At 35.0% G+C, this 25,183-nt stretch overlaps 1 protein-coding gene and 1 non-coding gene across 2 annotated transcripts; one reads left to right on the top strand and one right to left on the bottom strand.

Moving 5' to 3' along the window:
* Positions 1 to 1,111: 1,111 nt before the first annotated feature.
* Positions 1,112 to 25,067, bottom strand: POLE2 (DNA polymerase epsilon 2, accessory subunit). Its single transcript, XM_011375979.2, has 19 exons — positions 24,935 to 25,067; positions 22,025 to 22,125; positions 20,609 to 20,684; positions 18,815 to 18,892; positions 18,588 to 18,681; positions 15,941 to 16,015; positions 13,764 to 13,847; positions 13,127 to 13,183; positions 12,667 to 12,715; positions 11,932 to 12,004; positions 10,011 to 10,183; positions 9,409 to 9,498; positions 9,191 to 9,245; positions 8,537 to 8,596; positions 8,384 to 8,461; positions 6,754 to 6,862; positions 5,774 to 5,950; positions 4,018 to 4,085; positions 1,112 to 1,231 (listed from the first exon to the last, which is right to left on the bottom strand). Exons 1-19 carry the CDS (start codon positions 25,000 to 25,002, stop codon positions 1,213 to 1,215), a joined length of 1,584 nt encoding a protein of 527 aa, XP_011374281.1. The 5' UTR covers positions 25,003 to 25,067; the 3' UTR covers positions 1,112 to 1,212.
* Positions 10,366 to 10,484, top strand: LOC111731061. The gene has a single exon (XR_002776947.1). It is a non-coding gene; the product is annotated as a 5S ribosomal RNA (ribosomal RNA).
* Positions 25,068 to 25,183: the final 116 nt, after the last annotated feature.

Below are 25,183 nucleotides of genomic sequence, written 5' to 3'. Positions count from 1 at the left end.
ACCCCTAAATGCACCCTATCTTTCTAGCCATTATTTGTGTTCCTAAGGTCTGCAAAAGCTCATCTTATGGAAGCAATTATTTGTTAAATGAATGAGTTAATGAATGATAGGACATATCCAATTTTCATTTATAACTTTCTACCCATCATCTTTCATATTTAGCTCTATGGTTCTCATAATTGGACCAACAACCTTGCCATGTCTTATTTCATTGCCACTTTCAAGGTCCAAATTGTAAATTTTTCCAAACAATCCACTAGCTTTTGGACTTATGTCTTGATATCATCTTCAGTTTTCCCAGGCTGTTCTTGCAATTAAAATTTCTTTTCCTCAAAAAGCTAATTTTCATTAAAAGAAATATCTTCCATTCCAAGCTCTTTGCAATATTAAGGTTACACCTACATTTGAAACATTCTTTGTACCTCTAACAACTTCCTGTCATTCAGATTCATTTCTGGGCTATTGTTGCTAGCCATAAACCAAAAGTAAGGGAATGGTGTTGAGCGACTACACCTAAAATAACAAAACATGTTGCTTCAAAATAAACACGTCACCCTGAACATGCCTGATCTCATCTGATCTTGGAAGCTAAGCAGGGTCGGGCCTGGTTAGTTCTTGGATGGGAGACCACTTAGGAATACCAGGTGCTGTAGGCTTAATAAAATAAAAACAAAATAATCATGTCTTCCAAATGTAAAAACTGGGGACTGTGTTTTTCAATGCCTAATGCTAAAAGATAATTATGTACTGAGTATCACAATAATATCCAAAGGTCTTCACTATCAGAATAGATTCTGTGATTTGAAATTTAAACAGTTCGAAAATTGTTGAATATACTGTTAAGACTCGTATTAAAAACATAAATTAGACTAAAACAATGATTCAAATATTTTAAATGTTTTTCTTAAAATTAACTTTAGCAAATGACAAGTATAGAAATAATGAAACTTCAATTTTTAAGCACATATGTATAATTAGATTATAGCTTTATATTTTTCATTTTTCTTAAGACTGCAGAAAATATTTTTCCTATAAAACTTTGTAAAGTACACCATCACGTTTATAACTTAATATCAAAATTTCATAAAAAACAAATTTAAAAAGAACATTCTAGAATCTACCATAATTTTATTGTAACTTAATATCAGAATTACATAAAATATAAAATTAAGCATAAAACAATTTTGTTTCTTCAGATGGTCTTTAAGAATCTCAAAAACCTTGAAGTTTGCTGAAAATAGAAGATATTCATACAATTAAACATTTGGGAAATCTTAAATTATTATACATTTCTTAATACTTAGTTTTAGTTAATTTAAAAAACAGGTCAACACATGCATCTTGTTCCAAATTGAAAAGGTGACACAGATAAAAATAAGTTGGTCTCACACTCTATTTCTACTCCCTAGAAGCAACTATATATCTTTATTAAGATAGTCAAATCATATATATGCATGCATGTATATATATGCATGTATAAAAACACATACACAAATGGCAGAATACTATGAATACTATTCTACACCTTTTTTCAATTAGTAATAAATATAATTTTTCTAACTAATCCTTTAAAGCTTTAAAATTTAAGTAAATTAAGAAAGTTCTGAATAAGTATATATATTTAAATGGATATGCATTTAAACTGTTTTGTTATTACAAAAACTACAATAAAAATGGCTGTACCTACATTTGTGTATAAGCCCAAGGATACCTGTAGGATAAATTCCTAGAAATGGAATTGCCAGTAAATGCGGTTTAGGTCTCTTAAGAAATCTTGTCAAATTGCCCTCCATAAAGGTTTTTACCATTTTTTATTGACCAACTATGTGTGAGAATGGGTATTTCTTCACTACATCACTAATACAGTGTTTTTAAACAGCTGTAATTGAGAGTACATGTTGAAACAGTGTTAACTTTATCTACTTTGACTACATTTCTGTAATTAACTCTACAATATGATTTCACAAGTATTCTAACAAATATATCTTAGAAACTAAACAGGAAGACCAAATTATTCCACTATATCTTGAAAATTTTTTGTTCTCAAAAATAAACATGTACCAACTTGTTTGATTAATCACTGAAAAGATTCCTCAAATAATCAATACTAAATTATAGTTTGGAAATTATGCCAAGGCTTTTCAGCATTCAGTCCACAGAAGATAAAGGAAAAAACTATATCAATTCAACAAACAATATCAACTGCAAGTCAAGTACTATTGTGCCAGAAAGTTTTTAGAGGGACAGGCACATAAGTGACTTCTAATACAGAGTATTAAGAATTATCATAGAAATGTGTATTAAGTGCTTAAAATACAAAACAATTCTGCATGGCAATTAGGGAACATTACAAGAAGTATAACTGAAGTGTCTTGTGCTATCATAATAAATCTGTTAATTTCCTATTGTGGTTTATTTACTTATATTCCAGCTCATTAAAAAAAGAATATAAAATGGTTTGTAGAGATAGATTCTGCAGCTACAGAGACGGGCTGCACATTTGGCAGTGCTTCTTAGCAACTAAATGGAAGGGCGTCTATTAGATTTACAGTCTCCCTAAGATAAACATAAACAGTTGCTTGGGACAGATTTCTTTTGTCCTGAGACCTGCTTAAAGTTCCTAGTACTGGTTTTCATAGCAGGGTAAGTTGTATACCAAATCTCAGTTCAGTAAAAGTTAATCGGAAGGTGGATAAAATATGCTCTGGCAGTGGTCACTCAATCCTGGGGTCACAAAATCAAATGTCCTCAGGGGCATCCAGGTGTTGACAAAAGTGTATGGTGAAATAGAAAAAAGTGTCTGCCCTTACCTAAAGGCATTCCAAATCAATTATCTTATTATTTTTAGGATTCAGTGTGGTCTAGGTAAAGTCAAGTATGTGTCAGACTTATGGAATAGAGACTAGAATATCTGTGACCTTTATGAGAGCATCTGGTTATATTCTAAAAACTAAGCAGTGCCTGGAATACAGTAAGAATTGAATATATGTCAAATGAGTGAATCCAAGAATAAAACTTAGACTATCTCATAAAGTGAATGAACTTCAATCTTCCATGAGTACTGAGCACAAGAATAATGCATAATTGTTTTTTAAGAGATACATATAAGAAACTTAATCATGGGTTTAGGGTTAGGAGGCAGAGGTATTTTTCAAGATTGTACTTTTAAGCTTATTTGAAATTTATCATGTAATTGTGTTGACTTTTATTTGAATAAATCTGTTAATTACCAAATAAATAAATAAATAAAGACAAATGGGTTGTGTGTTCGAGATTATATTCTCTAAAAAGAAACCGGGAGGGGGGGGGGGTCAGTAATTTGGTTACTTGTTCTTAACAGGAAGTAGGAACTTTTTCAAAATATGTTTGATTAAATGACAAGATCTCATGTAAGAATGCCTAAGTCCAAGGGAAATAGCATTAGAATGCATATTCATGGGCCCTACAACTAGAGAGCCATTTGTAAATGAGGGGTGAGATCCTGTAACTTAACATTTTTAACAAGGACCTAGAGGTTTCTGAAGCAGGTGGTCTATAGATCACCTTTTGAAAACCACTACCTAAGAGGTGATTATTCTTTCTTTTTCCTCCAAGACCTCTCCCCAGCTCCAACCCCTCGTTGTCACCACACTCACACTCAGCTCTCCTCAACTTCTTTGCTGCCAATTTGAAGCAGGTTACCTAGGTTTTGAGAATCAACCAAGTGGAGGGCAGGACTGACCTCTCAGAATAATAAGAACATTATCGGGAGTCAGCCTATAAGGGAACTAGCCCAGCTTCACAGCTGGTCTGAGATTTCCCTCAGAAAACAGTTCTTGATCTATTTCATCACAAATGTGCCATAAGTACATACAATTCTATGTCACACAGTATGACCAAAATAATTTCAGCCTAGAACATTTCCAATGGGTAATTGCAGACATTTTTAAAAACCTGAACACACCTACAGAACATCTGATTTTTAGTAATGTAACACCAGAGACAGCTCCTTCTAGTTGTTTCTGAAGGTACACTTACCTATCTTCCACTGTCTTATTGGAGGGATAAAAAACCTTGAATGAAAATCCACTTCTTGGAAAAGAGCCCTTTGGGGAGAAAAATGCCTGTGAGTGCATTTTTTATAAAAGAATCCTTATTTTTAAAATCAAATTCCTTGGACATGACTTTATAAAGTTACAAGATGTGACTATAAAGTGGTGAGACAGGTTTTTGCTCGATCTTTACAGAGAGAAGGTAATACTATAAAATATCTCCACTTGAAGGAAAAATTCATTTAAATTGGCTAGATTGTCTTATGCTAACAGATATGATTAGACATGCTTAGGAGAGGCTATAAGTGTAAGAAATAAACAGTATCGTGTGATGCTAAATATGCATATAAGACAAACATGTTCAAGAAATCTTTCCTGTACCTCTCCTCAGTGAAAAATCCTGCCCCACTAATGTGCCCCCAAAGCAACCAAGCAGTAATCATACATACAACTGTCTGTCCGCTATTAAACTCTAGAGCAGAGACTATATCTTATCAGTCTTTGTGTCCCTGGCACTAACTCAGTGTCTTGCCTATCGTAGGCATTCATTAATATGAATATCAAGAAAAGATGAAGCAATGTCAGAGATAAGTTTTGGGCTTGCCCAAAAGGTATAAATAAGGTAAGAAAGATATAATGATGTTATAGGAGGTGGTTTACTCAACCTACAGGATGAAAAGGTAGAAAAATTTGGAAATAAGATGTTTTCAAATAAAGCATTAACTATGAGAACACCCAAACTGTTAAATTTAAATAAGGAAATAGCCTCACTGTGAAAGAATATTGGAATGTGAATAAAGAGTCTATGAAAATCAGGCCACGAATTTCAAACAATAAAACCAAATTAGTTGACTACGCTCATCCTCAGAGTAGTTCTCAACCAACAACAATTGTGGCCCCTAGGGGACATTTGGCAAACATCCTGTGACATTTTCGATTGCTACTGGCATCTAGTGGATGGAAGGCAGGGGCTGCTGAACAGGACAGTGCTCCACAACAAAGAATTATTTAGTCCATATTGTCAATAGTTCTGTGGCTGACAAACCCTGTCTTAGAGGAAGCTGGACATAATAAATGTGTGTTTGAGAAAAGCAGTAACCAATAGTAAGGTACAATGTTTCTAGAAATGACCTAGATAAAACAAAGTGGTAAGGTCTAAAATGAATAAGAATCAAGGTAGCAAACAGCATAAAATCCCTAATGAAGATATTTTGTTTGACATCAACAACATTTACGTGGTATTTATTCCCCAAATTTAAAAAGTCAATCATATTCTGTAGAAATTCTGAAGCAATTTCAAAGTTCAGCATAAAAATAAAATAATGTGTGCCAATAAGAATTTTCACATTCATCAGGCATAGATTTTTGGGACTTGGACAATTTCCAAAACTCAAAATTCTCAAAGGACAAGTACTGTTAATATGTTTAAAGAGAATGTGATATAGGCTCTGAAAGCAAGTCCCAGAAAGGAATCCCAAAGTAAGTTACTTTGAAAGGAAAATACTCATCTGAATTTATAAGCTTTGGTGTTTTTGTTTGTTTGTTTTTTAAGAAAAAGTCACAATACTGTATAGTCACATGCTAAACTGAAAGTTTGGGAACTTGCTGTATATACCAAATTAATTCAATGTTTCATTAATAGTATATTTTTATTCCAACAGTAATTAAATACAAAATTTAAATTTAAAGAAATAACACTCTAATCTTGAGAAGCTACAACTATATGTTAACTACATTCTTACAGGATTTATGCAGAGGCATTCCGTATTGGTCAAAGTGAAAGGATCATATTTATCTGCGATGACAAGTAGATCAGGCACAGGGTACACTCTCAAAGCATAGTCGTATGCCCAATACACTGGGGAGACATATAGGGGTAGAGGAGTCAGGTGTCCTTGGGATAAGATAGTCTTTACAAACTAAAAAGAATGATACAAAATAAACTTTAGTTCATTTGTTAAACTTAAAACATCTAACAATTTCAAATTAAATATTGATTATGCAAAGTACTTAAAAATTTTAAGAAATAATTATGAGAACTTTAAATCGTAGAACTTTGGGAAACATGGTTATGAAAAGAAATAAACTATCCTATATTAAGTAAAAATCTAAGAGTTTTCATTTAATACCATATACCATAAAAGCTGCTCCCCCAATAGTCATATTGGAGCAATTGTATTTACACCTGTGTAATAAACTCATTTACTAATTCTGCTCACCTAAAAATAATTCCATATCTTGAGTAATGCCAAAAATAGAACTTTAGCCTACATAAGCTTTAAATATAGAATACAGAAAATGCTCTGTATGATCTACTTCCATACTTCTCAAAGGGGGGTACATGTAAGCAGATATTGATAATTATATGTCAGGGAGCCTTGAAGCTACAAGATAAATACTGCACATCTTCTGATGTGGACATATCACAGGAAACATTTAATAAACATGATAAATGAACATTTTATTAAAAATATACATATATTTTAAAGTACAATGTTAAGATTTATGAGTTTTAAAAGCAAAACAGGAAGCATCAAAGAAATTTCCTGCTCATTCTGGGATTTCCTCCACCCATTAGGGGATATTTCAGTGAGAAAGCTGAGAAATTGACTAACAAAAATTAATGTACTGACAAACTTATGTTCAAATTATTTTGAACCATAAATAAACGGGCAAATTAAGGGGCTTAACAAAATTGTATGTAATGCAACATGCAACTTACATGATTAGGAATATCCAAATTGCTACTAGGAAAACGAACACAGTTTCTGCACATTTTATTCACTAAGTCTTCACGAAAGACAATAATTTCTTGTGTACAAAACTGAATTCTGAAATGAAAATAGTTGAATTTAACTTCATCAGGAAAAACTGTGAGGTAATTTAGAAGGCAAAGTACTTCAGAGTACAAAGCCATTCCTATTTCCCATTGTTTACCACAGCAAAAATTCAACGGGAATTTATCTATTCATCCATTCCACAGTAATTTATTAAGCTCTTAATATGTGTATGGTACTATTTTAGGAATGAGTGAACAAAACAAAAAGATCTCAGCCTTCATGTAGTTTACATTCTAATGAGGAGGATTGTCAGAGAAAAACTATAAACATGATTAATTCTGTAGTATGTTGGAAGATGATTACATGTATGGGAAAAAGAAAAAGGCTAATCTGTGGGTAGGGGTCTAGAAGGCTGGAGTATTAAGATGATTAGAACAGGAGAAGCTCATAATGAAGTTTGATTTGCGCAGACTTAATGGAAGTAAGAGAGGCAGATGAAGAATACTGCAGGCAGAGGGAACATGTATAGCAGAAGCACTAAGATGGGGCATGCCTGGCACATTTGAGAAACAGAAAGGAAGCTGTAGTGACTGGAATAAATGAGATGTAGCAAAGGAAATAGGCAGATTACGCAGGGCCCTACTGCAAGGATATTAGCTGAAACTGAATGACACAAGGGGCCTCATCTTTCAGCATCAGTTAGGGACCTTATATTTTAAAGGATAACTCTGACACAGTGTTAAGAACAGACTATAGAAGGACAGAGGTAGAAGCTAGGTACCAACTAGGAGGCTACTCCAGTAATCCAGGATAGAGAAGATAGAGGGTTATAGAGGTGGAGGTATAGAGAGGCAGCCAGATTCTGGATATATTTTGAAGTCTTCCTTCAAATTTTTGAAGAGCTTCCTGAAAAACTGCATATGAGAGAAAAACCAAAGTTTTTGGTCTGAGTGACTGGAAGGATAAAGGTCCCATGAACTATGAAGAGGAAGGCTACAGAACAGGTTGGGAGCTGACAAGGGAAGAGGAAGATCAGAAGTTCAGTCTGAAGCTGTCCATTAGACATCCAAGGGGCAATGATTGGTAGGCAACCAAATACATGAGCTAGAGTTTGGGATAAGGTTTGAGATGGATATATACGTTTGGGGGTTGTCAAACATAGATGGTATTTAAAGCCATAGGACTGGATAAGGTCACTGAAGGAGTGACTGTAGGCAGAAAAGAGGAGAACCAAGGGACTAAGGGTGTTCCATCAGAAGAGCCTGTGATCACAGTGAGTGGCACATACATTAAATGTGTATGTAATCTTTTCATTCTTCTATTCTCACTTTTCTTAAAGGATGTGTGATGACAACCTATTTTTAAATCTCTATCCATTATTCAAGCTTCTAAATGCATCATTAGTGAATTATTTAAATATAATTAAAAAGATTTCAAAGTTTTGAGAAACCTAAAATAAAGAGAAATTTTATGTTTATCCCATAACAGTCAAACTTCTGAGACAAATTTTAAGAATTAAATTAATTTTTAAATGAAAGAAAGAAAAGCATAATACAAAATTCTAATATTTACCTGCAAGGATTAGTAGTAAAAACCGAAAATGGTATTCTTTGTCTGAATTCATTAGTGATGCTTTCAGCAAGTGGTGGCCTATAAAAACAATTTATGTAATGTATTTTTTAAATTTTACAAAATTTTCATTACAAAAATTTGAATAGAACTTACCTTGGTAAGATGGAACCAAATCCAGGATCCTCTGGACCAGGTACAAACACAAAACGACTACTGTAGCAAAAATCAACATAATTCACTTTTTAAAAAATATTGCAAGACTATCCAATTTTCTAAAAACAAGTTACCGCTTTTAATTAAATAATAAATTTAAAAGGTTTTTAAAATTTTATGCATTTTAATAAATGAACACTAAAAGTCTCCAAACACCATTCAATAGCCCTTCTGCAATGATCGACATGATGGACAAGGAAATGTTCTGTATCTTCACTGTCCAAATACTGAGCGCTTGAGCTGTGTTTAGTGCTAGTAAATTTTAAATTTTATTTAACTTTAAATTTAAAGAGACACATGTGGCCAGTGACTATCATATTGAAGAGCACAATTCTAGACACTTAAGAATAATATCACCAAGAAATTCAAAATATGGTTGAAGTTATCACTTATCCTTTTAATACTTTTCACTATAAATCTCTAGTACAGTAATATACATTATCATGATATGAGGATAATTTTATCTCTTAGCAGTACTAATTTTCTCAAATTTTTCTTTCATTCATTTCTTAATCACTGATATCAAATGTAATTCATTTTTTGTTTAATAAACAAAATTGTTTAAATAAAAAATATAGTAGTAGAAATCATTACCTTTGGTGAATACTTGGATATTCACATATTATGTCTGCCAAAGTTTTCAGGGAATCTAAAATTTTAAAGGCATATTAAGTTTAATTTGCATATAATGCACATAAAAGTCAAATTACATTTGATTAGATACAACCCTGCATCTTTTGAATGAAATTAAAATATAGATTTCTTGTTAGTTTATATAAATGTAGAACACTTATTCAGTAGACCCTCAATACCTTTCAAAGCTTGAACTTGATTTGTTCCATATGGTGCAGATGAAAAATTGCCACACAGAATAAAGCAGGTTGGAGGTACTGGTGAATAACCTAAAAATAAGAGAATAAATGAATATTACTTTTCTAGTCTAGAAATCAGGTTAAAAACACCATAAGTTGTTAATAAAAACAATATTTTAATAACATTACTTAAAAGTAATAGTAATAACAGTTCCATTTACTGAACAGTTTTTATGTGCCAGGCCCTGCAATATCCCTAGAAGCTAAGAGACATTATGTAACCTGCCCCAGATACTGGGCTGTAACTTACACCCAGTTTTGTCCGACTCCAAAGCCCAAGCTCTTTTCTACTCTTATACTATATTTAGGACTAATTTTTAGTCATCATGAATACACACACACTTATACACATACATAGTTACTTTTCAAATGTAAATATGTAATTCTTTAAGATAAATTCATTTAAAATATCTCATTGCTGAATCAAGGTTTTTTTAAAAAGAGACTACTCAGAAAGATATATATATATTTTAAAGAACTGAGTTTTAAAACATGACCCCTTGTAAGAGCTCAAAAAAGGACAGGAAAAAAATGAAACCTACCGGAAAACATGGTGTGAAGTTTTTCTAACACTTCTACTTGGTCCAACCAAACATCAGATATAAACACAAACATGGCATCCTTATTCTCATCTTCCAGTTGTTTTAGTTTTGCAGAAATCTTCACAGATGTATTAGAAGGCCCTCCAAAAAAATTAATATTTCCATAGTATGCCCTAGGTAATTATAATGTAATTATTATCTTATATATCCTGTTGGAGATAGTTTTCTAATAATTTTATAAATTTAAGTTTCTATCTAATGAGCTTATTTTCCCATCAATGTAAAATAGTACCATGAAAATGTACTATTTGAAGCAAATGAATTTATTGAAATGTTCTAAAATGAGAAAAGAAGAGTCTACGGCCATGCCACCCTGAACAAGCCCAATCCCATCTGATCTCGGAAGCTAAGCAGGGTTGGGCCTGGTTAGTACTTGGATGGGAGCCCACCTAGGAAAACCAGGTGCTGTAGGCATAAAACGAACAAACAAACAAACAAATAAATGAGAAAATACAGTAAGAAATAGTAGATAAAATTTTTAATAGGCTATATCTGTGTCTTTTAAAATTGACTAAAGCAAATATTCAAAAAAATAATTCCTATGTAGCTGAAAACAGAAAAGGGTACTCAATTTGAACAATATCTAATAAGAGTGCTCAAAAAAAAAAGTGCTAACAATTTTACCAAACAACTCCACTTCTAGTAATTTCTTCTAAGGAATTAAGGATGTCTACAAAGGCTAACCTACATCCCCAAATTGTGAAAATTTGGACGTTTACTGCGACTAGCCCTTAGGGTAGAGGGCTTAGCACATTGTGAGCACTCAGACATGGTAGTTGTTATTGTTGCCACCAATTATACTTGGCATTTTCAAAGGTATGATCTTCAAAGGCTTGTGTTCTTAGTGTGACCAGCACTTTCCCCTATATTACTTCAACAGGAAGAAGAGCTGTACTGCAAAAGTGGCTCTGCCAGTGACTCAGGCAGGAAACATGGCCTCTGCACCTGAATTTATATAGGTATCTAAGACTAAAATTTTAATCCTTAGACTTCTTGAAATCTTCAACATTATCATAGAATCTCATGATTAGAAGGCAACTTTAATTCCTCCAGAGGTAGCAAACTCAAATGCTTACAGGCTTCAGGAAGGAAACACTAGATAACAAAAAAGCAGCCAGCTGAGGCTGACTAGGTATGAGCTAAGGTACACACATGCTCTGCCCAAACTGGGCCATCACTGTAGCAGAGCTGTAGCCAGATAAGAATTCAGGCACCATGTTGTCAGATCTGATGGTTCAAGAGAACTCAGAAATCTAGACTTTTATGAAATCTATTTTAAATGCTGGAAACTAACTGACAATGTGTTTGACTACCTCAAAGGGGAAAGAAAGGTCTGTAAACTACATTTAACCCACAACCCACCAGCTACAACTTTATACCATCATTCAGCCTCTGCTCAAATACCTCGAGACAGGGAACTCATTCCTCTCAGAACAGGTCCTTTTGTAATAGCTTTTATGTTATGATTCTTTCACTTATGTTAAGAGCTAAAGAATCTGCCTCTTGTAACTTCCACTCATTAAAATACAAAAATAAGGACTTTATATTAAAATGGGGATTATATTCTTCTAAGTGTTTTCTTATCTCCCATCTCAGTTGAACTTCTCATCAACCCCATGTAGACAAGTAAAACAGGTAAATTGGAAATCTTTCCCAGTTAAAGCCAAAGTACAGTGATGTTATCAGAACTAATCTGTAGTCAATCCGCTAGTTTTCAGTCACATATAATGCCCTGTCTTCTGACTCCTGTTTTCCATTGCTTTGCATTCTGACACAGCGCCTGAGGCCTTATAATAATCTTATATTCATTACTGCCAGTATTACAAAATTCCTACAGTGTTTAAGTCAAGCATTTTTATACCTAGTAGTATTAGAGGGTTCAGTGGGTGGAAATCCAAAGGCATTGACATGAAACACCTGATCTTCAAACCAACCTGAAAAAAACAAGTAACAAATCACTTTCATTTGTGCAATTCTCCTGCTTGTTTGAAAAGACAAAACTATGGAACACAAAGCAATAATGCTAGGCTATCATCTCATCCCCTATCAACTAACTACAGAAGCTGCCAGTGTCACTGAGCTACATAACAACAGATCCAGAGATAGTCTCAGTTCTATCTAGGAAAAAAAAAAAAACTCATGAAACAGAAATAGATTCAGAAATAAAGCTTTTCACTTTTTTATTTCACCATACAGAGATAAGGTACGCAGATTAGGAAATGTTTCATTACAGAGATAAGGTACGCAGATTAGGAAATGTTTCATTTTATGACCCTATGTAAAATCTGAGTTTTTAAAATGTTATTGAGATCTAATACATATATCATACAATCTACCCTTTAAAAGTATATAATTCAGTGGTTTTTAGTATATTCACAAGGTGTACGACCATCACCATTAATTTCAGAATATTTTCATGACTCCAAAAAGAAATCCATGCCTATTAGCAGTCTGAGAGTTATCTAATGTTGTCAAAAGTATGCTCTCATAATCAATGTTCTCCCAAATTATACCACATTAATATATTTTAACCAATGTTAGAAATGGTTTTACTGTAGAATGAAGAGGAAGACAAGAAAAAAGGATACTGACTTACCTTCTGCTAAGACAAAGCATGACTCTGTGTATAAACCACTATGGAACTGGTAAATAACAGTTGAGGAAAATAATTTTATTCCTATGTTTGACGTAGTGATAAAGTCTATATACATTCTGGGCCCAACAGGACTTCTAAATAATAAATTCAAAGACTTCGTATTTGAAACTGACTAGATCATAGCTTTAAATATTTTAGGTTTAAATGTCCCAATGACTGATTCTAAGATATAGCCTGGTAATAAAAATCATTCTTAGCATGTTAAAAACTTCCTCAGTGATTTGTCTGGATTATCCAAATAAGAAGGAATTAGTTTTTTGTCTCTATTTAGGATTCTGTCTCTAAATTCCTACACCACCACCATATCAAAGTTGCCCTGGGAACCCAAATTGCTAAATTTGAGAATGATATATAATCAATTTCCCTAACTTATAGATTTAAAAAAATAAGTGAAGGATATAGCTTTACTAAGATCCAGCTGTACTGTTCCCGTAGGATCTTCCAGAAAAAATTTTCCCTAAAAACAAAAGAAATATGCCCACATTTATGTAAAAGTGAATAGTAGGCCAAAATAATTTAAATACTGACAATTTTGACAACAGAATACAATAGAGAGTACATACAATGCATTTAAAAAAAAAAATCAATAATTCCTAGTGTTAAGTTTTTCCATTTACTAATCTAGTGACCTTAGACTAATCACTTAATTGAGACTCAGACTCCCAGTTATCTGAAGAATGACCACTGAAGATCAAGAGATGGCAAGAAGGACACTTGCTGGCCTCGCCAGGTGGCTCGCCTAAGAGAGTCAACAGCAATTCCAAGGGACCAGATGCGGTCTGTAGCTTTACTTGTTCAGAAACTCCGTACTGTCAGTTCAAACAAGGGCACTGGGGGACTAATTTCAGACTATGCAAACTGGTGGCTGGTATAAGACGCTTGTTTCTTATGTCTACTCAGGAAACCATACACAAATGAAAAGGGTACTTGGTGACTGAGGTAAGAGCCTTCAATGAGGACTATGTTCTTGTGCCCTCAGTAGAAATGCTGTATGTGACCAGCAAATAAAAGTTTGATGCTTATTAAGTTTAACTGACCTCTTTTAACTGTGTTATCATTCCAAGAACAATCACATCTCCGATTTTGGATGTGCTGCCCAATAGGGTTTCTATTGTTTTAAGCTAAAATAAAAGAAAATAAATTATTAAAGACTAATAAAAATGTGTTCTTTTAATAAACCAATCTTTTTATAAATAAGTAAATTTAGAGTACACATTTCAGTATTTATACCTATTTCACAGTAAAAAGTTAAAACTTAGAAAATATAATTTTATCCTACAAAAAGCTTTACAGAATTGCTGGATAAAGGGTATATAATTTTTCCTTTTATAGGCATTATCATGTAGAGCTCCTTTTATCTTTACCACATAATGGTTTTTACTACAAAGAATACATGTTTACTACAGAAAAAAAATATTTAATATAGAGAAGAAATAAAGGCATATATAATCCCCTCATCCCATAATAATTATTGTTAACATTTGATATTGGAATTCCGCTTAACATGAACCCAAAGCAACACAGGAGTAAAATGTACATTTAAAATAGTGTTTATTTTTTTTTATTTTTTATTTTTTTGGGTGGGTCAAGTACTTTATTTTATTTTTGATTAAAATTATTGAGGTGACATTGGTTAATAAAATCAAATAGGTTTCAAGTGAATGTATATTTAAAATAGTTTTTTAAAAATGAAATATTTAGGGATAAATCTGAAGAAAAAGATATGCAAGACCTGTATCCTAATAACTGGGTTAGGTAAAGATTTCTTAGAAAACAATGCCAAAAATATGACCCATTAAAAAAATTGTTAGTTGTACTTCAACAGGATTAAGAACTTATGTTCTTCAAAAAGACAGCTAAGAGAATAAAAAGACAATTTACAGACTAGGAAAAATAGTGAAATTCACATAAAATCAATCAAGTGAGCAAGCAAGTGAACAACACAGGAGTACAGAGCTATAAGAAAAAATTCCCAAGGGCACCATTTTTACAGTCTGTAAAGGGAGATCACCACACAGGTACTATAAATGGTAATTCAAATAGGCTATGTACCACCAGGGAAAGATGGAAAAAAACAATAAATTGTTTAGTTAAGGCTTAAAGTTACTTTGGCAAAGAAGAGAGGAGAAACAGTGCTTCTGGGCTATGGGTATCTGAGTTGCCATAGGAAATTTTATTCATATATATATGAAAACACACAGAATGGTCTTTAGTAGGGAAATATAAGTAATGTTACTTTCCAAAATTTAGTGCAATTTTTTCTCTTAATAAAAGCTAAAAGCAGAAACTGTGAAATACCATAAATATTACACTGCTGTCACTGAACATGAATTTAAGCATTATCTGGTATTATCGTTTTAGTACCTATCAGACTGCTTAACATCATGAATTCTGATCTAACATGATAGAGAATTTGATAAACCTTACAAGAGGCTGGGCCTCTTCAGAACCCATTTGGAACCTTGAAGAAATGGTGAAGCAATGGTGGGGAGATAGATAGCTAAGGATTACTGCCCTTCCCTCGCCCCCATCCCCGCCAGCAGGGTTCTGCATGCCAGGGAGGGGAGCAAAAAGCCAGAGACTGACAGTGCCTAGGTGTGTTGCTGGAACAAAAGTGATAGTGCCGTTTGGTAATTACTTTCCAAGGCATAAGAGTATAAAGTGGAAGGAGCACATATGAAAGCAAACATTCTCCCTCTCGCCTCTGCTAATTGGATCCCAACAGCCCTGTGACCTGTCTATGCTCTTTCATTGCATAAATATTGATTCCTTAGCACCTTAAGTAGTCTTCATTCTACCTGATACAGTGTGTTTTAGCTAAAGGAGTGAGTGGTGGTCACCAGACGGCTGGGCTGAGCCAGGACCTGTATTTTGGAGTATGAATGAGGGCAGGAAGGGCAGTGTTGGGAGTTGGTCAGAAAGTCAGTATAGCATAGGGAAACGGACCAGGTCTGTGTTGGTGGCCAGAGACTATCTGGGGGCTACCAGAGTCTCAGGACCTGCCCCAAAGAAGAAAGTAGTTGCTTCTATTAGAGATTTGTAGGACCCAGGACACGAAGCATGGACTTTATCAAATAGCAGGAGTGCACAGGTCAGTTAGCTAGTCAAACAGTTATTAGTGGTTCATTTTTCTTAAGTAAAATAAATTAGAATAAGCAATAAATATTAAACTTGTATACTTACAACCTTTAAATAACTAGAATAATATTCTAACCTGGAATTTGCTTCCGCTTTCATCAGGGTGAGAACCTATTACCGGAGGAGTGAATAACTCATGTCTATGGGTCCGCTATAAAAAAGAAAGATTCATGTGAATTACTGACGCCAACATTTAAAACTAAGATTCATTAAAATAGTACCCTAACAAAACATGTGTCACAAGAAAGAGTTATCAGAGCAAAGGAGTATTCAAGAACTGTTGTAAAGTTTAGTACAGTTAGATCATGATGTATGTCAAGTACAGTGTCAGAAAAGGCAAGAGATTAGTTGGAGCCTCTGTTTGGAAAACCGCCCCTTTCCCACTGTTGTTAGTCCATGCAGTTTAGGTAAAGCTGGTGCCCCTTCCCCCTTCTATAGACAGCCACCAAGGCTAGTGAATCAAAGTACTCCACCCGTTTGGCCAGTGAATGGTTCAGGATTGACCAAGTGCCTTAAGCTGGGTCAATAAAAGACTATTGCTAGAAATGTTGGAAAAGAACTCTTTCCAAGAGTTGCTAAGGCCAACTCTGTCACCTCATAGGGAGAATGGAAAACAAAGATTTTGAAGTAAGATAATGATAAAAATGAGGATCGGCAGGATTAAGTGACACACCTAAAATAATATAGTAGGCTTTAAAACATAATTAAAAAAAAAAAAGAGAGAGAAATGTGGGATTTACTGAGCATTTCGTCTGTAGCAGAGGAAATAAACAAGGAGTTTTCAGTTTGACAACAGGGATAAGCATCCCAAATGCAAGCCAGGGCCAATTCAAGTAAGTGATGTAGGGGACCTACTAAGTAGTAAGTGGTTTAAAGCAGGAAGAGACTGCAACAAACGAATCAAGAAGAACCTCAAAAAAGAAGAGGAATTTGAGAAGAGCATTCCAGAATTAAGAGGGTTTCAACAATAGAGATGAGGAAAAAGTAGTCTAGACAGTGAATAGTATAAGAAAAGTCACCGAAGAGTGGAAGAAACAGAAACAATAATTCCATACTTCAGTTTTGGATCCAGCAGAGCATGGTTAGAGGAAAAGTAGATATTAGACCAAAACTGTGTGACAGATCTCAAATATTAAGTAAAATTTGTATCCAATGCACAGTAGAATTCCTTGAAAGACTTCTGTGCAAAATCATGACATGATCAGAGCTACATTTCAGGAAGACTAATCTGGCAACATTATGTAGCAATAGAAGCAGGAAAGAATAGACATCCTCGGTGTTTATTCTCTTCAATCACTGCTTACTCCTACTGAACATCCTCTCTTGCCTGAAACCTTCTTGTGCTTCTGCCATATAACACCACCCTGGCCTGGCCCCCAAATTCTCTCCTCTTCCCTTTTCTATTGCCTCTCCCTCTTATGATCTCATCCCTGCAGTTCCATCTATTACTGTAGGCAGATGCCCCCTAAATTTCTCTCTACCTAGATTTCTTTAGCTCCAGATGTACATTTTACATGATCCTACTAGTAACCTTAACTCAAATGTTTAAAACAGAACCTGCCATAATTTTCCTCAAACATTCTCTTGTTCCTATTTGTTAACATATTACCATTATTCTACTGTCATACTCTCTCAGACTCAAAACCTTAATTATCTTTGAGTCTTTACTCTCTCCCTTCTCCTTCACATCCAACTAGCCATCATGAATTATGGCTTCCACTGCTCCAGTGCTGTCCCCTCTGTTTACTCCACTTGCCACTTCCTTCATCTTGGTTATCATTTATGCCAGAACTAATACCACAGACTCCTGTAAGTCTTCTCTCACACCCGAATTCATCCTAATATCTGCTGGAAGAGGAAGTGTTCAAAAAAATCAATTCTGATTGAGTCTCTCTGGTAATTCAAGGCTCCCTGTATCAGGAGAACCGAGTCTTAACTCCTAAGAGTGGCATTCAAGGCACTCCATGAGTTGGTTCCCACTTGCCTTTCCAAACTTATCCCATGCTACTCCTCTTCATGAGACTTCCTCAACACAAAGTGGACTAACTGTTCATTATTTGCTGGACAGAGTCCATTTTTCCTTTTGTTATATCTCTGTTTACACTTATTACTGCCTTTACCCCACTGTTACAAGATCAAAGTAATAAAAGCCCATGTTAAATGCCATAGTTTCCTTGAAGCCTTCCCTGATTTCTCCACCGAATGCAATTTTTATAGCATGTATAAAATTTTATTTTATATTTTATTTATGCAAATGTCTTTAACTTCATAGACTATAAGCTGCTTGAAGGTAGTATAGTGTAGTAGGCAAAGGTTGGGCTCCAGGGTCAGACAGACTGGATTAAAACTCTGTCTCTATTCACTAGATGTGTGTGCTCATTGGGTAAGTTACCAAACTTCTCTAGGTCTGTTTCCTCATCTGTAAAATGGGAATAATAGCATTTATGCATACATCAATGTTGTGATGATTAAATGAGGTAAACAACGTCTGTAAAGTGATAAACGGTGTCTGGTATATCAAAAGTGTATAATAAATGTTAGTTACTAATTTTATCATCATGATTGCTAAGTATCTTTTTTTATTTCTGTATCCTTAGTGGTCTCAAAATAGAAAGCCCAAATAACAGTCTACTGAATGACAAACTTTAGACTACAAAATTCCAACCTTTAATTATCCCTGAGTCTTACCTAAGCTGAAAGTCTCTTTTACTCCCACAACTTACCTGGTGCAAAATGGTGTATCGTTCACGAAACAGCTCTGCTTTATCCCTTGCTGTTCCAAATAAATTTGGTGCAGGGTGGTTGGTCATTAATAGACTAGGAAAAAAAAATGCCTATTTATGACTATCATAATACACAAAGGTAGGACAAAAATGAAATATGAGACTATATACCTTCTGAAAAAAATGTACATTTGAAATTAGCTTAAAAACAATGATGAAATACTTACGGAAGAAATTTTTTTCTTTCTGAATTGTAGATAAAGCGTGGAATATCAAATGCTCCTATGATATTGAAAATATGTTCTCTGAAAAACATCCCACAAAAACATAAACCTGATTTACTTAAACGTAAGTATTCTTACGTTTAATAACGAATATGAAAACTTGCATTATCATCTTATGTCTTACATATATACATACTTCTTACAGGTCATATACACAATTTCTTATAGTTTCAAAAATAATACGGGGGTCAAATTTTTAGCTTGTGCATTTTCCTCTCTAGATACAAGAAAGCATTGCCAATACTCTCAAGCAAACAAAAAAATTTAGTCAAGTTAACTTCAAATTAAGAATGTATTGTATTGAAAAAGAGCATTTATGTATAAAACAGTCACATCTGAAAGAAATCTCTCCCCATATGTACTACTTTTATGAACTACAATATTATTAAAGGATATGATTCATTTCCAACAATTTTTTATTTCAAAGTATTATGCAAAAGTATCCTAGAAAAAGATGTAAAATAGGTAAAGAACCCCCCAAATTCTGGCCACATCCTTGACACTTACAGAGTTAGAGAAGGAAAATCAACAAAATAATTTAACTTTCAAATACTGTTAAATTAATAGTACTATTGCATAAATATTCCAACAAAATCTTCCCTAAAATTATATCTGTTTATCTCTGAAATTGAAAATGGTCAAAAAACATTCATGCTACCATAATGGTAGCACTAAATATACAGTAGCAGAGAATCCTGGACTTAAAAGAAAACCTAGAATCCATGTATAGCTCCACCATTTTCTAGTGGATCAATCTTGGCAAGTTATTGAACTCATTGTGCCACTTCTTTATCTATAAAAATGAGAACCTCCCTCTTGTGCTATAATATAATGACTTTCTGACAACTGAAGTTGCAAAGACTGTTTACCATTCAGCCCCCACTGGACCTTTACAGTGGCTGACTGACTGGAGCATATAAACAGCTAGAGAGAAACAACTGGTAACTTTATGATTATAATCCTTCCACTTCAATACAATCATTTTGAATTCTATTGAAGGTTTTAGAGAGACATCACTGTACTCTAGTATCTTAAATAATGAGTTCCCAAGGATAGAGTTAAAATTCCTCAATTTCTCTATTGTTTTAGCAGCTCTAATTTCTGACAGGGAAATAAAACCCAAAATAAGAGTAATGATTCCTTTCAATTATCTCTACTGCCCTAAGTAGAAGAAGAATTGTTAAAGTTAAAACTGTCTCTATCCATTTCCTCCCAGTTAAACTCTCTGAATTTGGAAAGAAGTATCATATTCAAAAGGAGAAAACAAAGAGGGGCACTCAGGGAAACAAAATCCAGAAAAATTATTGCCATATAAATTCTTAAGTTCTAATGAGACAAGGGAGAGTCATAAAACTGAGGTTCTATCCTCATTTGCTATGGTGATGTGACCCCAATCAAGCCATATAACTTCTCTGGGCTCAACACTTTCCTAAGAGCAAAAGTCAATTATACTTCTGGATATTCAATTCAATTCATTCATAACCTACAGAATATAAAGTTGGGTAAGAGGCAAATGCAGTCATGGTACAAACATAATATTCTGAAATCCTAGGAAAAAACTGTAAAGATGAGTCATTTAATAAGGTTTATGATGCAGGCTATCACTTAAAAGGAAACACTAGGAAATAACCACTGTAGAAATGTTGACTGCTGATTAATTTCTCCAAGAAAATAATTTAAAATAAACACTCAATTACATCTCCAATGTGGGGGAAAAGTTCATTTTTTTCCACATACATAGTTTCATCTACTGACTGACTGCATTCCTGGACCGCTGCTTCCACTACAGATCGTTCAATCATGTTGGATGACACTGAAAAGAGAATTTCAAAGTCAAAATTTTAAAATAGGCATAAAAATTAGTTCTTTCCACACATAGCTTTTTTCCTGCAAATAATCTACAGATAACCTGGAGATTCTCATTACGTAGTTTTTTAGGAGGAAAAAAGTATTAGATCAGAACATTAACAAAAGCCATACCTCAAATACCTTAATTTTCTATACTCAAATATACTTTTAGTGCCTTAATACACAAATATCTTACTGTTTCGTAATATAAATTCAGTTATAAAAACATTTTTGTAAGTTCCTTAATAAGATTTCATTAATATAACTTTTTATCATAAGTGCTATGTTTTAGTAGCCATGATAGTGGCAATAACAGCTACCACTTATTAAGCCCTTAATAAATGTGTGGCACCAGGCTCAGTACTTTATAATCATTCTTCTATTAGAGTTGTTTTATGAGGTTGATGTTCATGAGCCCATATTTTACAGATGGGGAAAGTGGGACTTTGAGAGGTTGAATAACCTGCCTAAGAACATAGCTTGAAGGAGTAAAGAGCAACGCAAACCCAAACCTGATTCTAGACTGGGAGTCCTTAACCACTTTGGTATGTTCTCAAGCAAAAAACCAGGTACCATCTTAATTTCACTAACACTGATTTTCTAAATTTAATCATTCCCTAAATTTTCAACTCTAAAGGAATTATTTAAAGCAAAGGTATATTTAAAATTCTGCCTTTAGAAGTGAAAATGAGATATGACAGTAATGTCTTCTATACCACAGAACATGTTTCTTCCTATATAATTGAAGGAGCTGGCATCCACCCAACATGAGAGCAGGCTACACCCATTTCTCTCCTTCAGTGCTCTAGAAACACTAGTCATTTTTTTTAGACATTTTTTTTATAGGAGAAGAACAATTCTCCTTTGTAGGTCCATATTTGTGACAATAGGTTAAGTACTTAACAAAAAGATCCCTAAGGCTGAAGCAAGAAGGGAGTTAGTCCTGCTCACTTACTTTTTTTCTCCCCAAACATTTAGGAGTACCTAACTTAAATAAGAAAAAGTAATAGGCACACAGAGAGACAAAAGTAACCACAAAGGACCAGGTCAAAATGAGAAGTTAAGTGCAGAAAAGATGGCAGTGACAGTTCCAAGAAGGGGAAGAACTATAAAAGAGTCTCTGGGGAATGTATTAAGGTTCCAACGAACTAGAGCTTACCCCTTGGGAAGAGTGGCTACCAGGGGTGTCTCGTAATGCTGGGGCAACTTAATACTGAGTCCTCAACTTCCACTTAAATCTATAAATCTAGTTGAGGATGTAGAAGTATATTAACAATTTAAGAGCTATCAGAAAATGTTACTTACAGGGTTGCTTTTCAACTGCATCAATGATCTTTTCCAATGCATCTTCAAGCTCTACTTCGCTGATAGACTGAAGGGCTTCTGTGAGGTACTTAACAGCTTCACTGAAAGGAAAGGGAAAGAAGAGGCAGGTCATTGGTAATTAAGGCTAAAAGTTTTATGGCAAACACTCATCAACCTGGCATTGAAACTGAAGATTCACTCATTCCTCCCTGCACTTTCTGAACAAATTCTTTCTTCTATCCCCTGCCAACATAACTGCTCTTAAAGCCCCAAATCACATTCTTCTTTTAGGGATCCTAGACCAGCTCTACCTGCTGTAATCTTCCCTTCCTTGTGAAATTGTTAAAAATCTCACTTATATATACCTTAGATCTGATACATTACATTAGCCTTGTATTATTTATTACCTTATATTTAAGGCAGGAGTCTATCTGCTTCAGTGACTGAGTATAACAGCATTAATTTGACAATGCAGTTACTTAAAGTCAATTCCAATAATTTCATCAGTTTTCAATTGTAAAGTTAGAAAAAAATTAGGCTAGAAAAAACTCTGACATTTGAATATAGTCATAGAAGCATATTAAAATCACATGAATATCTCCAACCAAAAAATAAAAACTCAATAAAGTTGAAATTTTAAAATTATATGAATCTCCAAATTTAAAAAAAATTTTAAATTATTTAAAAACCAATTGAGCTCAGAATGAATACCATCTACTTAAACAATTAGCTAATTACATGCCATTCTATCTGTTAACTCACAACTTTTCATTTTATGCCAATCCTATTGTTATAGTCATCACAATAATTGTTCTATATCTTGGGTTGCTTATTGACTGTTTCATGTGTGGGTGTTGCATCTCCCCAATTTATTATAGATGACGCTCCCTGAGAGTGCTAAGCACACTGAAGGTGGTCCACAAATATTTAATGATGGAGTCCCTAAAAATCACACACACTTTAGGTGAATCTTGGGACAGCTTTAGAATAGACTAAAGCCCATAAAGCCATACAAGATATAGGCCCTGTCAAATCTCATCAGGCTTATCCAGTATCTCTGGTTTTCCTGCTGCTCTCCTGCCTCAGGGTCTTTCCCTCCAACTCTTCTCTTCACCTAGTCAAGTCCTGCTCCTCCTTTAACACTCAACTCAAATCACTTCTTCAGTAAAGCCCTTCCTTGACTCTAGAGCCATTTATACACCTGCTTTAACACTATTATAGCACTTCTTTCCTTGAATACTTTTCACGATAGAAATTAAATAATTGTGAATTTACAGACTTCAAAGACAGCCCCTAATAATTCATGACTCCTGGTGTTCACATCCATCCTCTTGAGTGTGGGCCCAACCTAGTGACTTGCTTCTAACAATAGAATATAGCAAAAAGTGATGGAATATTTTACTGTATTGTAATTTTACAAGTAAATTTTATGTGACAAGATGTCACTTCCATGATTAGGTTACAAAAGAATTCCATCTTGCTAGCAGACTCGTTCTTGCTAGCTTTGATGAAGTAAGCTGCCATGTCCGGGAGGCCCAAATGGCAAGGTACTGAGGGGTGGCCTCTAGCCAATAGCCAATAGGGACAGAGGCTCTCAGTCCACTAATTCTATTGGAACTGAATACTGCCAACCACTGATTTAGCATGGAAGCAAATCCTACCCAACTGATATTTGAGATGACCCCATCTTGACTTCAGCCTTGTGAGAGACCTGAAGCTGACTACCCAGCTAAGCCTATCTGAACTACTGACCCACAGAAAATGTAAGAAGTATGTGCTGTTTTAAAACTCTAAGTTTTGAGGTAGTTTGTTTTGCAACAATAAATAACTAAAACACTATTTGCCCCCCAAGCTCCACAGTATCTTACTCTCTCATAACCTTGCCCCAGCCCAGTGCTTAGCAGCTAACAGATTTCAGTGTGTTTCTGACTGAATTAGTCAATGGTTAATATTAGGTCAGATTCTAAGTGAAAAGAAAGGAAAAGTAATCAATCAATGGCTCATATTTTCAAAATGTCAGGGATCAACTGAACAAAATTCATTATTTTCTCCCAGAGCATATCCACTCTTGCCCTTGTTCAATAACCCAAAAGCAAAGTTAAACGTCCCATAAAACTCATCATTACAAAAACAAAAAAACTGGCCACACACAAAATGAGTAATCAAAACCTGGTATACAAAAGCATATTTCATCTGGCAAGTATTCAAATATGTAAATACTGTCTTCCTTAAAAAAAAAAAAAAGATTTCATGAGAAAAATCTTGGAAAGCTTCATTCCGTAGGTCCTAGAAAACAAAGAAAGGGCCAAGAAACCTATCAGAGAAGTTCTAAAGGAAATCTTTGTGGAAAAAAAAAAAGACCCAGAAGGAGATCTAGGAACTTCCTTCAAACCTACTCACTTTTTAACTTTCCGGGAACTCTCTCTGGAATAATACCTGATCCGAAATTAGGAAGGCTGGAAGGGCCTACAGTTTCTATAACATATAAATTGACAGCTATTGACATGCACATGGGGCTTTCCCGGGTATCTCATCTGAGGTCTCAATAACTACGTCAAGTAACGCTATGCTTCCCATTTTGCGAAGGCAAAGATATTGATGGGCTGAGAGCTGTCCGAGCCACAGAGCTAATAAACTATTGCTGCGACACAGACCATCCCTTCTCCGCTCGGTTTGGCATCTGCAGGACGAGAGCCTCTTCCCGCCAGGGAGAAACTTCAACTTTGCGCGAACGTAGGGGAAACCTAAGATCACCGGGCCAAAAACACATTTTGCTTCTTAGAGCTTTTAAAGGGTCTCTGTCATTTAAGGCCAGATCCCCTCCGGGTGTGCGGCGCGTCCCGCTACCCCTAGCGGCAACCTGGCCTTGACTCTCCCCTCCCGCCCCGCAAACTGCTGGGGCCGACTCACCCGCGGAGCAGCAAGCCCCGCAGCTTGAAAGCGGAGAGCGCACGGCGCCGTAACCTCTCCGGCGCCATGATCGCGTTTTGGCGCCACGGCCACGGCTCCGCCCCTTCCTGGGAACGCCCCGCCCCCGCCCTGGCCGGGGACTCTCGCCGTCTGTCTGCGGTCTGTCTCCGCCCTTGCTCTGGTGCGCGTCCAGCCCTGCGGCTCCTGATACCTGGTGGGCTGCAACCCTGGACAAGGTAGGCTGAAGGT

The sequence above is a fragment of the Pteropus vampyrus genome, unplaced genomic scaffold, assembly GCF_000151845.1.
Source record: "Pteropus vampyrus isolate Shadow unplaced genomic scaffold, Pvam_2.0 Scaffold10, whole genome shotgun sequence".
Lineage (NCBI taxonomy): Eukaryota > Metazoa > Chordata > Mammalia > Chiroptera > Pteropodidae > Pteropus > Pteropus vampyrus.
This window is presented reverse-complemented; position numbering and strand designations above follow the sequence as displayed.